Here is a 17688-nt window from a genome sequence, read left to right as displayed (position 1 = left end):
CTCCGTCTGATCACTGTTTAGCTGATACTGGATTTAAGTTCATCTCTAGAATTACAGCACTCATTCTGAGGAAGATGTGTGTGTGTTTAATAAAGGTGTCATAAATCAATTATAAAAATGTAATTATATTCTTAGAAGTTTGCAGCAACGGTTTAGGGAAGGCCTAAACATTTTTGTTCCAGCCTGTACTTTAAACACGTGTGAGAAGGCTTCTCAGCAGAGTGGCTGTTGTTATAGCTGAAAATATCACAGAGGTCACTGTATTGTAATACAAATAGTTTTGAAATGGGACGCCAACAAGCTTATGTTTAGATGTCCAAATATTTGTGGTCATTTTTATAAGCACCAAACTCTAACATGTTATATCCAGAACAAATATCTACAACCTGGCTTACTCATAGCTTTGTCATTGTGTTGTAATGTGTTTTTTTTTTAATGCATTTTCTCCCCATTTTTCCTCCTGATTTAGCTCAATTTTGTCTTCCGATGCTAAGAGATACCCGATTGCATCCGAGGAGAGCACGTCGCTGTACACGCCTCTTCCGACACGTGTACAGTCCTGCTCTTCTCGCCGCTGCATTCTGCACAGGCGTCTCTTCCACCAATCAGGGTCCTCACACAGCGTATGAAGACCCACCCACCCACACATAATCCGGCCCCCACCCTGCAGATACGGTGGCCAATTAGTATCTGCTGCAGGCACTGCCAATTATGCTCGCTAGATGGTGTGCAAGCGGAATATCCCGCTGCGCCACCTGGGTACCCTGTGTTGTAATGTTTTAATAGATTTTAATTGCTGGTTGTAGGTGGGACGATGGCTTGGTGTGTAGCACTGTCACCTCACAGCAAGAAGGTCCTGGGTTCGATCCCCAGGTTGGAGCGGTCTGGGTCCTTTTTGTTTGGAGTTTGCATGTTCTCTCCGTATCTGTGGAGCTCTGGGAGCTCCGGTTTCCTCCCACAGTCCAAAGACGTGCAAGTGAGGTTAATTGGAGATACAAAATTGGCCATGACTTGAACTGATGAATCTTGTGTAACCAGTAACTACCTGTCCTGTCATGAATGTAACCAAAGTGTAAAATATGATGTTAAAATCCTAATGAATAAATAAAATTGCTGGTTGTAAATTGCTTTATATACAAAGCGACATTTTTACCAGTTTGAACGACGACCTTTCAAGTTTCAATGAAATGGTTTGGTGTAGAACTTGACTGGCCTGGACAGAGCCCTGGCCTCAATACCAACACCAGATTTGTAGTTAGAGTAAGTCGGACCTTATGTTGGGCACATTAGGGCCTGATATCACTGACTGAACAGACACAAATCCCCACAGTCATATTCCCAAATCTAGTGAAAAGCCTCTCAGAGGGGTTGTGGCTGGTGGAGCAGCAACAGAGCAGCAACACTGTGTAGTTAACTACTGTAAGTGATGGGTGGTTACTGGTCGATTGTGATAAGGATGAAGGGATAAACTCTTTTACCCAGGGATTTAGTGACCTCACTAACCGCGTGGTTATTTAAGGATATCGTTTTTAAACACCCCATGACCCCTGACCCCTCGGCTGGCACCAGGGGACGAGATATGGTGAGACTGAATCAGAGCATGCAGCATCTATACAGGAGAGAGAGAGTCAGATGGCCGCGTTGGTTTGTCTCCAGCGTGAGCAGCCGTGACGCAGAGTGAATTTTAATGAGAGCGAGGTAAGCGGAGGACACTGTGTGTGTGTGTGTGTGTGTGTGTGTGTGTGTGTGTGTGTGTGTGTGTGTGTGTGTGTGTGTGTGTGTGTGTGTGTGTGTGTGTGTGTGTGTGTGTGTGTGTGTGTTGTGTGTGTGTGTGTGTGTGTGTGTGTGTGTGTGTGTGTGTGTGTGTGTGTGTGTGTGTGTGTGTGTGTGTGTGTGTGAGAGAGTGAATGCTGAGCAGCGGTTTATTCAAGGACACGTTCCAACTCTGCTCCTTTTCTCTTCCCCACCTTTCTTGTTGTTCTTCCCTCCCCGTCCTGTTCATTCCTTTCAAAACACAACAGATTTATCCTGAACTCTTGCTTTCATTCATTCATTCATCTTCACTCACCACTTCATCAGGGTCAGTATTAGCCTGGCACTACTCAAAAACACTGCACCCAAGGTAGGAAGACACCCAGCACAGGAAACATTTCAGGACACCACACATTCACTGATCTACTTACTCACACACACACCCCAGGTGGGGCGGTCCGGGTCCTTTCTGTGTGGAGTTTGTATGTTCTCCCCGTGTCTGCGTGGGTTTACTCCGGGAGCTCTGGTTTCCTCCCACAGTCCAAAGACGTGCAAATAAGGTGAATTGGAGATACAAAATTGTCCATTACTGTGTTCGATATAAACTTGTGTGAACTGATGAATTTTGTGTAATGAGTAACTACCGTTCCTGTCTTGAATGTAACCAGAGTGTAAAACATGACGTTAAAATCCTAATAAACAAACAAAACAAACTCACACACCCGGGGGCTAATCCACCTTCTGCATGTTTTTGGGAGGTAGGAGGAAACCCACATGGACAAAACCCCACAACACATGATGATGTGTGCAACCCATTTCTCATGCTGTGCCTTTTGAGATTTACTATGCTCTTCAATAAAAACAAGCATATCTTGTTAGAGATGGCAGGTTGGCACAGCTGGTATAGTGGGAACCTGGGTTTGATTTCTGCCTCCGGTCTCTGTAATCTTTGTTCTTCCTTCCGTCCATGTGGTTTTATTTTTGGCACTCGGATTTCCTCCTCCATTCAAAAATCATCCTGACGGTGTGTAATTAAGTAGCACTTTGTGATGAACTCATCTATATTCCCTAATGCCAGTGGCTCCCACCAGCTAACACATGCCAGTGGGTGGATTGGCAAATCCAAATTAGGATGAAACAGTTACTAAAAAATGAATAAACGGAAAAGATGTCTTGACAATGTGACAAATGGAACACAACCATCACTCATTTACCAACTCACTCACTCACTCCCTCACCAGCTCACTCACTCACTCACTCACTCACTCATTTACCGACTCACTCACTCCCTCACCAGCTCACTCACTCACTCATTTACCAACTCACTCACTCCCTCACCAGCTCACTCACTCACTCACTCACTCATTTACCAACTCACTCACTCCCTCACCAGCTCACTCACTCACTCACTCACTCATTTACCAACTCACTCACTCCCTCACCAGCTCACTCACTCACTCACTCACTCATTTACCGACTCACTCACTCCCTCACCAGCTCACTCACTCACTCACTCACTCATTTACCGACTCACTCCCTCACCAGCTCACTCACTCATTTACCAACTCACTCACTCCCTCACCAGCTCACTCACTCACTCACTCATTTACCAACTCACTCACTCCCTCACCAGCTCACTCACTCACTCATTTACCAACTCACTCACTCACTCATTTACCAACTCACTCACTCACTCCCTCACCAGCTCACTCACTCCCTCACCAGCTCACTCACCAGCTAACTCACTAATTTACCAACTCACTCACTCACTCACCAGCTCACTCACTCACTCATTTACCAACTCACTCACTCCCTCACCAGCTCACTTACTCACTCACTCATTTACCAACTCACTCACTCACTCACCAGCTCACTCACTCACTCATTTACCAACTCACTCACTCCCTCACCAGCTCACTCACTCACTCCCTCACCAACTCACTCACTCCCTCACCAGCTCACTCACCAGCTCACTCACTCATTTACCAACTCACTCACTCACTCATTTACCAACTCACTCACTCCCTCACCAACTCACTCACTCACTCCCTCACTAGCTCACTCACTCACCAACTCACTCACTCCCTCACCAGCTCACTCACTCACTCACCAACTCACTCACCAACTCACTCACTCCCTCACCAGCTCACTCACTCACTCACCAACTCACTCACTCACTCACTCATTTACCAACTCACTCACTCACTCATTTATCAACTCAATCACAAACTTACTCTTCAGCTCACTCATTTACCAACTCACTCACTCACTCATTTACCAACTCACTCACTACCTCACCAGCTCACTCACTAATTTACTAACTCACTCACTCACTCATTCACTCACTCACTCACCAACTCACTTATTAGCTCACCTCATTTTCATGTATATGCTCACTTACTTACCAGCTTACTCACCTAATTTTTACTCACTCACTCACCTCATTTTCACTTATTGACTCACTCACTCACTCACCAGCTCACTCACTCATTTACCAACTCACTCACCAACTCACTCATTAGCTCACCTCATTTTCATTTATATGCTCACTTACCAGCTTACTCACCTAATTTTTACTTACTCACTCACTCATTTACTCACTCACTCACCTCATTTTCACTTATTGACTCACTCACTCACTCACCAGCTCACTCACTCATTTACCAACTCACTCACCAACTCACTCATTAGCTCACCTCATTTTCATTTATATGCTCACTTACCAGCTTACTCACCTAATTTTTACTTACTCACCAACTCACTCATTTACTCACTCACTCACCTAATTTTTACTTACTCACCAACTCACTCATTTACTCACTCACTCACCTCATTTTCACTCACTCACTCACTCACCAACTCACTCACTCATTTACTCACTCACCTCATTTTCACTTATTCACTCACTCATTTACTCACTCACTCACCTCATTTTCACTTACTCACTCACTCACTCACTCACCAACTCACTCACTCATTTACTCACTCACTCACCTCATTTTCACTTATTCACTCACTCACTCACTCATTTACTCACTCACCTCATTTTCACTCATTCACTCACTCACTCACCAACTCACTCATTAGCTCACCTCATTTTCATTTTTATGCTCACTTACTTACCAGCTTACTCACCTAATTTTTACTTACTCACCAACTCACTCATTTACTCACTCACTCACCTCATTTTCACTTACTCACTCACTCACCAACTCACTCACTCATTTACTCACTCACTCACCTCATTTTCACTTACTCATTTACTCACTCATTTATCAATTCACTCATTCTCACTCACCAACTCAGTCACTCTCACTCACCAACTCACTCACCAACTCACTCATCAACTCACTCACCTCATTTTCACTCACTCATTGACTCACTCACCTCATTTTCACTTACTCATTTACCAACTCACTCACTCACCAGCTCACTCACTTACCAGCTCACTCACTCATTTATCAACTCACTCACTTTTCACTCACTTATTTACCCACTCACCAGCTCACTCATTCATTTACCAACTCACTCACAAACTCACCAGCTCACTAATTATCCAACTCACCAACTCTCACTCACATTTCACTCACCCACTTTAACTTACTCACTCACATTTCACTCACCCACATTTCACTCACCCACTTTCACTCACTCACTCATATTTCACTCACCCACTTTCACTTACTCACTCACATTTCACTCACTCACTTTCACTCACTCACATTTCACTCACCCACTTTCACACACTCACTCATATTTCACTCACCCACTTTCACTCACTCACTCACATTTCACTCACCCACTTTCACTCACTCACTCACATTTCACTCACCCACTTTCACTCACTCACTCACATTTCACTCACCCACTTTCACTCACTCACTCACTCACCCACTTTCACTCACTCATATTTCACTCACTCACTCACTCACTCACATTTCACTCACCCACTTTCACTCACTCACTCACTCACCCACTTTCACTCACTCACCCACTTTCACTCACCCACTTTCACTCACTCACTCACTCACCCACTTTCACTCACTCACATTTCACTCACCCACTTTCACTCACTCACTCACATTTCACTCACCCACTTTCACTCACTCACTTTCACTCACTCACATTTCACTCACCCACTTTCACTCACTCACTCATATTTCACTCACCCACTTTCACTCACTCACTCACTCACATTTCACTCACCCACTTTCACTCACTCACTCACATTTCACTCACCCACTTTCACTCACTCACTCATATTTCACTCACCCACTTTCACTCACTCACTCATATTTCACTCACCCACTTTCACTCACTCACTCATATTTCACTCACCCACTTTCACTCACTCACTCACATTTCACTCACCCACTTTCACTCACTCACTCACATTTCACTCACCCACTTTCACTCATTCACTCACTCACTCACATTTCACTCACCCACTTTCACTCACTCACTCACCCACTTTCACTCACCCACTTTCACTCACCCACTTTCACTCACTCACTCTCTCTCTAACTCACTCCAGCGCGCGCTTTTCCCGTGATGTCACGCACACCGGCGGTTCTTGCCCGTGTTTAGGACCCTGCGGAATCTCAGGCGCTCTGACGCGCTCTGCGGCGGCACCGGGGCCGAACGGGGACCGGAGTAAGAGAGAGAGAGCGCGGACGCGGAGGGAAGACGGGACGGAGACATTACCGAAGGGGGGGCTCAGGCCTGGGGCGGCCAAACCGGTAACGTTTTACACATTTTCTTTAATGTAAGCATGATATTTTGCACGCACTTAAACAGGGAGCGAATAGAGTCGAGCCGAGACTGGCCGAATCGAGCCGAGTCGTGCCGAACCGGGCATTAACGCTGTGGCGTAATATGTCTGTACTGCGCCGTTCTGGTTCACGCAGCTTTACCGGTTACCGTCCAGAATTAACATCTGATTTTCATACCAAACCGGACCGATCAGACTGGAATAAACAGATAAACGTGCGTTTCCACTCTCGCTGAACTTGGATAGACAGAGATACCAGTCTGCTGTGGATTTAAACACCCCCGGCCTCGTCTCAATTCGGCACTAGTGCACTACATCGTGCCTTCACCACAGGGTGGCGTTCTATTGAGGAAGCTGAGCGCAGTATTAGGTCTACGAGGAGAAAATCGTTTGTCAGGGTCGCGGTGCGTCCCGGGGCCGGTGGGTGACCGATTCATTGCAGGGTAATTTTGAGTAGCCACTTCCATCTCTGAATGGAGAACGTGCAAAACTTCCAACACGCAGTGACTTCTGACAAGGCAGTGATTCAATCCTGATCCCCAGGGCCTATACTGTTGTGCGGCACCCACACCACCTGCACCTAGACTCTTTTAAATCGTTGTCATTTAAGATTTTACGTTTTCCCCAAAAAAATTTGTATTTTATTTTTCCCCTTCCCACCCCCTTTAGCACATCCAATTGTTCAATTTGCATCGTGCTTCCTCTCTGTCTATGCCGAACCCCTTCCCTGACCGAGGAGATCGAAGCTAACCCATATCCCTTCCGAAACATGGGCAGCAGCCAGATGCATTTTTGCCACCCACACATTGATGAGTTTGGCGCCACCTAGCGTTGCATGCGGAGAGACACACCCTAAGGGCACTCTTCCTCATCTCTGTGCAGGCGCCTCTAATCAGCCAGCAGAGGTCGTAATCGCATTCTGACAGAGAGAGACTCACATCCGGTTCTTTGTCCCACCCCCCAACTGAGCAACCGGCCAATCGTTGCTCATACAGCCACTCAGCCTCGAACCGGTGAGGCAGAGCTGGATTCGATACGATGTACTCAGAATCCAGCTCTGGTTGCAGCGTGTCTTTTTACCGCTGCACCACCTGAGCGGCTAGATTTTATGTTTTTAGTATACTGAATTAATTTTTTTATAGGCCATGGTGTGGCGGTAGGTAGTGTGGGAACCACTCAGCACCAGGGCCTAGGTTCAAACCTTACCTTTGGTCGGTTTTCTCTTAATAGACGTCAGTAGGTGAATTGGCTGCCATGAATCGTTTTTAGGTATGATCGTGTATCTAAAGAAGCAAGTCAAATGAAAAAACTTCATAAAGTTTTACTACATGCTTCATCATGGTTACGGTCCAAGGGCCAGTTTTTGGGAGGTAGGCATAGTGGTGCACCTGGTAGAGTGGGTGTCTCTCAGCAATATGGCTCCAGGGGAGCTGTGTTTAATTCTGGCTTCTAGACACTGCCAGCAAGAAGTTTGGTATGTTCTATCTGTATCCATGTACATCTAGATGTATTGGCAACTCTTAATTTTAGCTTGTATGAATAAGTGAATGTGTGATCAGTGATGGACTGGAGCCCAGTCCAGTGTGCTTACATTGTGAAGTGGTTCCAGACACACACTGCATCCATGATCAGGATGAATGATTAAGTATTAAGAAGGTTTTTTTTAGTTGCTATGTGAAACACTGTGTATTATATTAAATAAACATAAACACCCCATGTCATTTTAAAACTAGCTTTGATCTTATGTACTGGGTTACCTTGACAACTCCATCTGTTTGTGAGGTCAGTCAGAATGATAGAAACTGTCCTCAGAATGAACTAAAATGAACTTATAAAGGGATCTAATCATATACAAGCACAGATCTTGAGAGGGTTACCAGACCATCTCTCAAAGAAGTGGAGACAATATTTCAAATTACAGCCACACTGCCTAGGTCAGGCCACTCCTGTAATCTAATGCAAACTAGAGGAAAATTTATTAGAACAGATTCTGTGACATCACACTATATGGACAAAAATATTGTGAAACCCCTTTTAATATTTGAATTAATGTGTTTCAGTTAAAACAATTACAACAGGTGTAATAAATTAATTACATAAAACAAATTACAGTATATGCTTCCAACTTTGCAACAACAGTTTAGGGAATACCATTTCCTGTTCCAGCATGACTGTGCCCCTGTGCACAAAGCAAGCTCTATAAAACAGGAGGAAAAGCTTTTACGCAGGTATGAATCTTTTATCAGTTAAGAGATGCTGGATAATAAGAGATTAAATACAGTGTTTATAAATGGAGGTGTAATTTTACTTTGAACTGAGTTACTTACCAGAGAAACACGTCCTGCAGCAAACACAATGTGAATGGAAATGATAAACACAGGTTTTTCCACGCAGGGTTCGGTCAGAAACACTGGAAGCAATTTGGCCATCAACCAAGTGATCTCGCGGTGGAAAACAGAGCAGGAGTTTCTTTAACTCCATTATCTGCTCTGGAGCCTCGTCAGCACTTTCAGTTGAAGGTTGTGCAGGTCCGGGCAGAAATAAAACACGGAGCTGATTTAAAATCCTCTTTCATGCTGAAGCTGCCGGTTTCACATTGCATCTACAGAACGACTGCCATGTCCCATCCTTAACAGCAACGCACGTCTGGATTCGGTCTACTGAGCCTAGCAAGCATATAAGACCCGACTGCTCATGCTGCTGCGTCCTAAATTCTCCTTAACCTGACCACAACACAAAGAACAGGATTATGTTTGTGATTTGAACACTCCCAGCTCAGGACATGAGGATATTCTTCAAGTGTGTTGAACAGCGGTCACATAAATCAAATTCAACAGAGCAAAAAACAACAACAAAAAAAGAAAACAGATTTATTTGAATGGAAGACGATGCAGCTCGTTCTGCAAAGCATTTCATTTATTGGTTCACCAAGTTCATGTAGATCAGGCATGTCCAAAGTTAAAATGATCACAGTATGTCTTGTCAGTAATCCTTAATCATGACAGAAAATGGTCAGTTATTTCCAATTTTCATCAAATACAGTTTTATAATGTAGGAACCGTCTGAAGAATGAACAGAGTAAGTACATGCAGATGTCTGGATTAAACACTAGTCAACTACAAATCACTTGCATGCTCATGCACGTAAAACACATGGATATACAAACCCATTTAAAAAAGTTAGGACACTAACTTTTAAGCATAAAGGACAGAGAGCAGTTAATCAAAACAAAGCAAAAAAGGTATTGATTCTTGGAAATATAGTGCTATATTATTCCTCAATTGATGCCTGAATGCATTCCTAAAAAGTTAAGAGCAGGAATGCTGTCAAATATTTAACAAACATCTAAAACAGGTGAATTTGATTCATAATTGGCTATAAAAGAAGCATCAACAAAATGCTCAGATGTTTATGAGCAAGACTGGGTTAAAGTGTGTCCCTTTGCTGTGAAATCCTGGGAACGTATTGCATAAATGCAATCAGCGGCTGTCATAATTTTTGATGGGGCATGTTGGTGCCAATGTCATGGGTCACTGGAACATCTGTGAAGGCAATATTAATACTGAAAGATTCATACACATTTTGGAGCAACATATGCTGCTGATGTGGGATTAGACAGTGTCCAAAAATACACGTCAGTACTGGTTTTGAACTGGCCTTCCCCAACGCCTGAGCATTTGAACTGTATTACAACAGTTGTTAAACCACTTGTTGAGTTGTGTCAGTAGCTTGTAAAAGTGTCTGATAAAAGTAAAAAGAGCTGAGAAGCACACACTATATTGCCAAAAGTATGTCTATAATTTCTTGAATTTTGGATCCAAATCCCTGACCTCATAACCTTTAATCAATCAGGTGAATGAGCAGTCTAATATGCTAGCCCATCAACAGAGAGTTCACTCTCTTGAGTTAGAGTCTCAGTGGTGCTACTGGTCTGACGGGGCACTTAACAGACCCAGCTGACCATGTCTGAGACAGGGAAGGTTGGATAGAGTTTTTCCTTACTGCCACTGCAAGAGTGACTCCTGCTGTCACCGGTAAGGGTAGTAGAGGAAGACAGAGTATAGCGTGACCCTCCATACACGCTACAGTTATTTGAGATAATCCACTGCTGGCTGAGTTAAAGATGAGACTGACAGCTTCTTATGTTTGAAAGGGGATGGGTGCTGTGTCTGAGGGAGGAGAGGCCGGCTGGAAAAATGCCTTCATGTTGCTGTAACAGCAACTCCTACTGTCTGATTGAGAAAGGAGAGAGGCGTACTGTACTCTCAGTGCATGCTAACACTCTGTGTAATAGTCTGCTGCACCAGGTGAGTAACCTGATTGCACAGGAAAAAAGGAGGAAACCCCCATCCAAAAAAGAGCACATGATGGCTACAAAAAGGCTAAATAGCTGTAATTAGTCTTACTTAAAAAAAGATCATTAGCCTTTATAGAGACTGACATACATTTTTGTGACTTCTTTACACAGGGAGAAGGAGCATCTGTGGGACGGAAGGTGGATCAGCTACTTCGACCAAAAACACTCATTTTGTTCACATTTATTTATAAATGTGTCACAAATAGTCAGGAGTGATTTTAATGATGCCATCCAACGCTGCAACCCCAGAGTTAAAGACGACAGACCTAGACTGTGACGCAGCGGCGAAAAAAACGGTAAGAGAGCGTTTACAGGTGAAGGACTGGTGACTGGTATACTGGAAGTGCTTTAAGCAAGATGCAAGATCGATGTTTACATGTGGTTGTGTTTGATATGTCTGAAAAGTCTTATAATTGCTGCAAGAGGGCGCTGTAGCATCTATATGCCTTATACACTTAAGAGTGTGAGTGTGTTTATGTCCAGTCTGTCACTGCATTTATTGTATATACCCCAGCACTTTGTCCTCATTTTGATGGATACAATTTTTAAATGCACTGTGGCAAGGGCTGCAGGCTAGCACATGTCCAGCAGTGTGTTCACATACACTGACACGGTGTTACCATGTATGGAGGACCACTCTGTGCTCTTTGTATTTCTCCACCACTCATGATGGCATCTCAACCAGACAGTAAAAGTTGCTGATGCAGCGGCAGGGAAGTGATTCCCCATCCATCCATCCATCCATCCATCCACCCCAACCTTAGACACAACCAACTGTGTCTGGCACGAGCTTGCCCAGGCTTAACCTGGCATGGCAGAGACTGGACCTTGCGTATTTGTGGTAGTTGTCAAGCGCATTGAACTGCTGCGCCATTCCTGTGCCCCTAGCAGAGCGGTCAGCTCAACATTCACTCCAACTAGAAATTTTTCCAGTGAGGGTGGAAACAGCGCCACCATGGAGTCGAATGTCCCTGTTTGTAAACTCTGTAGTAAAGGAAGAACAGACACTAGGTATCTGTGCCAGTACACACACTCGACTGTGTTTACGTTCTTGCCTTGAGTATGTTCCAAGCCTGAGTGTTGGCAGAGTGTTGCAGGAGGCTGGAATGAACACAAATTAGAGGTGCTGGAGAAGGACAAATGTGGGACAATATGTTTTTGTCCTGAAATGCCTCCATGATATGTCTGTTAATGATTAATAAGAGGCATTATTGCAGAAAGTGAAGCGTGGAGGCAGAGGTGTGAGGATACGCAGCATAAAGCTGCTCAAATTAACATCTACACTGTTGCCTATTAACTTTTAGAGCAGTTCATGAAAATTCTCAATGGCTAATTGGGTTTTACATTCTGGTCTATTAATATAAAGACTGCAGGTGTGAAATCAGCACAGAGGGATTCTGCTGGTCGGAAAAAGAAAATCTTAGAGCCAGTAATACAATCATAACATTTGATTACGTATTATGATTACTATTTGATTGTATCTGAGGAGGGGAGGCCAGATAAGGTTTCGCCTCGTTGCCATTGAAACAGCAACGCCTGCCGGTCTGGTTGAGGTGCCAGAGTGAGCTGTGGATAAATACGGAGGGGGTGGCATGGTCCATACACATTGATTATGGTGTCTAAACTGATGGAGGAAGAATTCTGTGAGTGGAGTAAAATAATAAAGATAGATTGTTAAGGAATATTAGGGAAAGTTTGATTCTGAGTGGCATATTAGAGCTGGTCCAGAAGACCTGGTGTGAAATCTCTACCTCGATTAAGCGTGATGGATGAGGTATTATTGTGTGGGAAGACTTTTCAGCTGCTGGTACTAAGCTGCTTCAAGGTGAACAGGTAGTTCAATTGAAATGCGAAAATTTTCAATACTAATAATTTCCTTCATCTCTTTGCTAATGATTTTTTGTAAAGACCATTAGTAGGTAAAGTTTTACCATTTTGGGCTTGGCGCATATACAGTGGTGTTCAAAAAAATAGCAGTCCAACACCATTAACCTGATAAATCACTGTTTTTAGTAGAAGTGATATTTCTACATAGCAAAAATTTTACTTGAAAGTGTAGTAGAGTAATGAAAACAAAACAAACCCAACAATTAGGACATGCATCCCACTCATTTTTGAATAATTGAGTAATTGAAGCATTGATTGAAAGGTTGTTGTTCAAAATAATAGCAGTGAGGAGTTCAGTTGGTGAAGTCATTCATTCTGCAGAAGAACGGGTGTCAATTTTGGCCCTTATTTAATGTAGGAGGGGGGCAAATGTTGCACAGGTTGGTCATAGCACATTTCCTTTTGAAATACTGGGTAAAATGGGTTGTTCCAGACATTGTTCTGATGAACAGCGTACTTTGATTAAAAAGTTGATAGTAGAGGGGAAAAACATACAGAGAAGTGCAGCAAATTATCGGCTGCTCAGCTAAAATGATCTCAAATGTCTTGAAGTGACAACTAAAATCTGAAAGACGCGGAAGGAAGCGTGGAACTACTGTTCAATTGGATCGAAGAATAGCCAAAATGGCAAAGGTTCAGCCAATGATCACCTCCAGAAAGATCAAGGAACATCTGAAGTTACCAGTGAGTACAGAAGAACTCCTTGCAAAGTCCCGTTGTTAAGAAAAAGACATGTCCTGAATGGGTTCAAATTTGCCAAGGAACACATTGACTGGTCCAAAGAGAAATGGCTCAACATTTTGTGGACTGGTGAAAGCAAAATTTTATTTTTTGGGTCTAGTGGCCGTAGACGGTATGTCTGATGCCCCTTGAGCACTGAATTCAAGCCAAAGTTCACTGTGAAGACAGTAAAGCATGGTGGTACAAAACTATGATATGAGGATGTTTTTCATACCATGGTGTTACGTCTATTTATCACATACGAGGGATCATGGATCAATTTAAATATATCAGAATACTTGAGGAGATCATGTTGCCCTATGTCGAAGAAGAAATGTGCTTAAAATGGGTGTTTCAACATGACAATGACCCAAAACATCTTGGTTACAGACAAACAAGATTGAGGTAATAGAGTGACCAGCCCAATCCCCTGACTTCAATCCCAGAGAGAACTTGTGTTCTGATATCTGAAATGCGTTCTTTTGAGGCAAAACCCAAAATTGCAGAAGAACTGTGGAACGTAGTCTAATCATCCTGGACTGGAATACCTGTTCAGAGGTGCCAGAAGTTGGTCGACTCCATGCAACACAGATCTCGGAAACAATTGTAATGCCACTAAATATTCGTTCAGTAATTTAAACTAAAGTGAAACCTCAAACATTTTTAGTTTATAGATACGTTTTTTGAGAAAAATGCTGGCACTGCTATTTTTTTTTGAACAGCCTAATATTCATTTTTCTTAATTTTCTGTAAAGGGTTAACACAAACTGGCTAAATGTTGTTAATGTTTTGATTTAGAATTAAAAGTGTAGTATTTTCAGTGCATTTGCATTCATGGAAATAAAAGTTATTAGAATGATTTTGTGCTTTATTCACTTTTTTAAAATCACTGCTATTTTTTTGAACACTACTGTATATATTTTCATAACTGTCAGTGACTGAGGGAGTGAGGGTCAGTTAGGGTATCACCTCACTGCTGCTGCATCAGCGACTTGGAGGAGACTAGCCTGTTGCCCTACTTAGCCAGTGAGGGTGATGTGTGGCCAGCAAAGGTTGCCAGATTGCACAGGAAAATGTAGTATATCCAAACTAGGACAATCCAACAAGGGAAACATTTTTTTACATTTAAAAATTTACAGACTTATAAGGAGTTTGAATTTGGTGTGGACCAATCATGGTGACTTCCCTGTGAACTTTAAACTGGGTGAACTGGGAATGCAGGCTTGGTTGAACATAATTACTACATATTAACCAGCCCAAGTTAAACCAGTATTCACAGTGTGTGATCTGGGATTGACCTCTGACCCCACTGACTGCACACACAGGTCAGGCCTCTATCACCAGATTATATTCTGTGGGAGTGTTTTACCCATAATTCTTTATGTCCTTGCCTGTTTATGGGCTAAAAAAAGGCTACTGGGTGACTGGTGTTGTGAGGGTACTGCACAGCTCCTGAGTCCTGAGTTTCACTATGTCCCACCTGTTGTTGTTTTTTTAAACATGCAGAATGGGGATTGGCTGCTAAAACATGTCCTTTGGTGAGAGAGAGTGAGAGGATGAATGAGTGAGAGAGTGAGTTGTCCAGAAGATTTTTGATTTGTTGGCACAGCTGGTAGTGTGGGTGCCGCACAGCAACAGTCTTGCGTATCTGCGTTTTATCCTTTGGTCAGTGTTTGTTATGGCTGTCACAAGCTTCCCCTGTGTTTGCCTGGGTTTTAAAAGCATGCAGATGGTGGATTGGCAAGTAAAATGAGCGAGTGATACCCTGAGATGAACTGGTACCCTGTTCGGAATATTTTCTGAATGTGTACCCAGGTTTTAAGGCTCTAGGTTCTCCACATGCCCACCTGGGTTTCCTCTGGGTGCCCTGATTTCCTCCCACCCTGATGAAGGATGAAGCGGTTGCTATAGATGAATGAATGAATGATATTGGTAGTTCTGTGGTCCCAGCGGAGTGTGTGTACCGCATTTGAGTAAGAATGGGAATTTTTGGTAAGATTTGCCTGTCCAAATGTCAGGTACTTACCAGTTTCGGTGTTGTTCACATGTATATAACGAACGCGCCCAGCATACTATATAACAGCTTAACTTACGGCTCACCTTCACCCTGCAGCTTACCTTAACCTCAGAGCTCACCTGTTCCTCAGAGCTTACCTGTACCTCAGCACATCAATACATCAGAACTTACCTGTACCTCAGCACATCTGTACGTCAGAATTTACCTGTACCTCAGAGCTGGACTTGTACCTCAGAACTCACCTGTACCTCAGAGGTCACCTGTACCTCAGAACTTACCTGTACCTCAGAGCTGGACTTGTACCTCAGAGCTCACCTGTACCTCAGAGTTCACCTGTACCTCAGAGTTCACCTGTACCTCAGCTGACCTGTATCTCAGAGTTCACCTGTACCTCAGCTCACCTGTATCTCAGAGCTCACCTGTACCTCAGCTCCTCTGTACTTCAGGGCTCACTTGACCCCAGAGCTGACCTGCATCTCAGAGCTCACCTGTACCTCAGAGCTGGACTTGTACCTCAGAACTCTTCTGTACCTCAGAACTCATCTGTACCTCAGCTCCTCTGTACTTCAGGGCTCACTTGACCCCAGAGCTTACCTGTACCTCGGAGCTTACCTGTACCTCAGGGCTCACTTGTACTTTGCATCTTACCTGTACAGATAATAAGAAACCAGCGAACCAGACTCTGACGTTTACTCCAGCAGCATTGGAGGATCAGCACACAATGCAAAAGGTGATGAAAGGATTTGGTTTGATCTGATGAATGTTTTGCTTGTCCGTTGGCAGTGTGGTGGCACAGCTGGTAGCATGGGTGCTGCACAGCAACATGGTTTCTGAGCTTTGATTCTTTCTTCATATCAATGTAAGGAGTTTTGAATTGTTCTTCCTTTGTCCATGTGAATTTTCATGTGAGTTTCTGATATTCTAAGCCATGCAGATGGTGCGTTGGCTGCTTTGACCTATTCCTAGGTGTGAGTAAGTGAGTGTATGAGTTTGTGTTGTCTTGCTGGATTGGTGATAGTTCATTAAAACTACGTCTTTATTGACCTCGCTTGGAACACAGGGACACAGTCATGCAGAAATATAGCGTTTTATTTCTATCTTTGATTTTATACACCTGTTAGCAATACCTCAGTTGTACAGTTGTAGCTTAGCAGTTAAGGTACTGGACTAGTAATCGAAAGGTCGCTGGTTCAAGCCCCACTACTGCCAGATTGCCACTGTTGGGCCCTTGAGCAAGGTGCTTAACCCTTAATTGCTTAGACTGTACGTATACTGTCACAGTACTGTAAGTCGCTTTGGATAAAAGCGTCTGCTAAATGCTGAAAACATAAATGGTGTAAAATGTAAATAAACACCTGAACACAGTAATTAACAGGGTTGTTTCTAGGGTTTTGGTAAGTAAGAGTGTAAAGGAATAAAAAAGTGCAGCTACTACTGCAAACACGCTAGAACTGTTTGGATTTTTTTTTTTTTTTTTTTACCTTGTTTTCTGTATTTGTGCTGTTTTTTGCACATATTTTGTTATGTGAAGCTGTGTGGACCCATTGAACTCTGGAAAGGTCACCCTGAGGTCTGGGGTGTAGTATTTATGGCAGTCATCAGCCAGGGATTTATCTGGCTCAGATAAGACTTATTGTAACCCCGGAGAACACACACACACACACACACACACACACACGCATGTGTAAACACCGCTAACAATAATCTTATTATAGTTTTTAAACAAACACTCACAGGAACATTAGCATCTGAGTCTGAATAAAAAAACCTCCATTCACAGCCAAAATCCACACACCGCTAACAATAATCTTATTATAGTTTTTAAACAAACACTCACAGGAACATTAGCATCTGAGTCTGAATAAAAAAACCTCCATTCACAGCCAAAATCCACATTCACATGTCAAAGTAAATGATTTTTGAAGCTGAAACCGCACTTATAAACACAGAACCTGGTCAGAGTCGGTGTGCCGGGGTTGTTGACTTCAGTGACAGAGAGACGTGTTGTGTTTGGCCTGTCGGACCTCGTGGCCTGAGGTATGAGCGCTGTTTTCATTACAGTGATGTGTAGTGGTGACTCAGCCTGAGTGACCCAGAATTCCACTGTGAACCTCTCATATGTTGGCTTTTATTCTTGGATCAGGTCTCTCTATATTGCCAGAAGTATGTGGACACCCCTCCTAA

The 17688-nt window shown here is 43.4% G+C and overlaps 1 protein-coding gene across 1 annotated transcript in view; it reads left to right on the top strand.

Moving 5' to 3' along the window:
- The first annotated feature begins 6396 nt into the window (after positions 1-6396).
- The window catches only part of dnmt3aa (DNA (cytosine-5-)-methyltransferase 3 alpha a), a 56427-nt gene continuing 45135 nt past the window's right edge, over positions 6397-17688 (top strand). The window contains exons 1-2 of the mRNA XM_063001806.1: positions 6397-6491; positions 10992-11176. Coding sequence (XP_062857876.1) covers positions 11102-11176 — 75 coding nt within the window. The 5' untranslated portion in view covers positions 6397-6491; positions 10992-11101. The remainder of the gene's footprint in view (positions 6492-10991; positions 11177-17688) is intronic.

This window comes from Trichomycterus rosablanca, chromosome 9, assembly GCF_030014385.1.
Source record: "Trichomycterus rosablanca isolate fTriRos1 chromosome 9, fTriRos1.hap1, whole genome shotgun sequence".
Lineage (NCBI taxonomy): Eukaryota > Metazoa > Chordata > Actinopteri > Siluriformes > Trichomycteridae > Trichomycterus > Trichomycterus rosablanca.
Note: the sequence above shows the minus strand (reverse complement) of the source record. Positions and strands in the feature narration are given on the sequence as shown.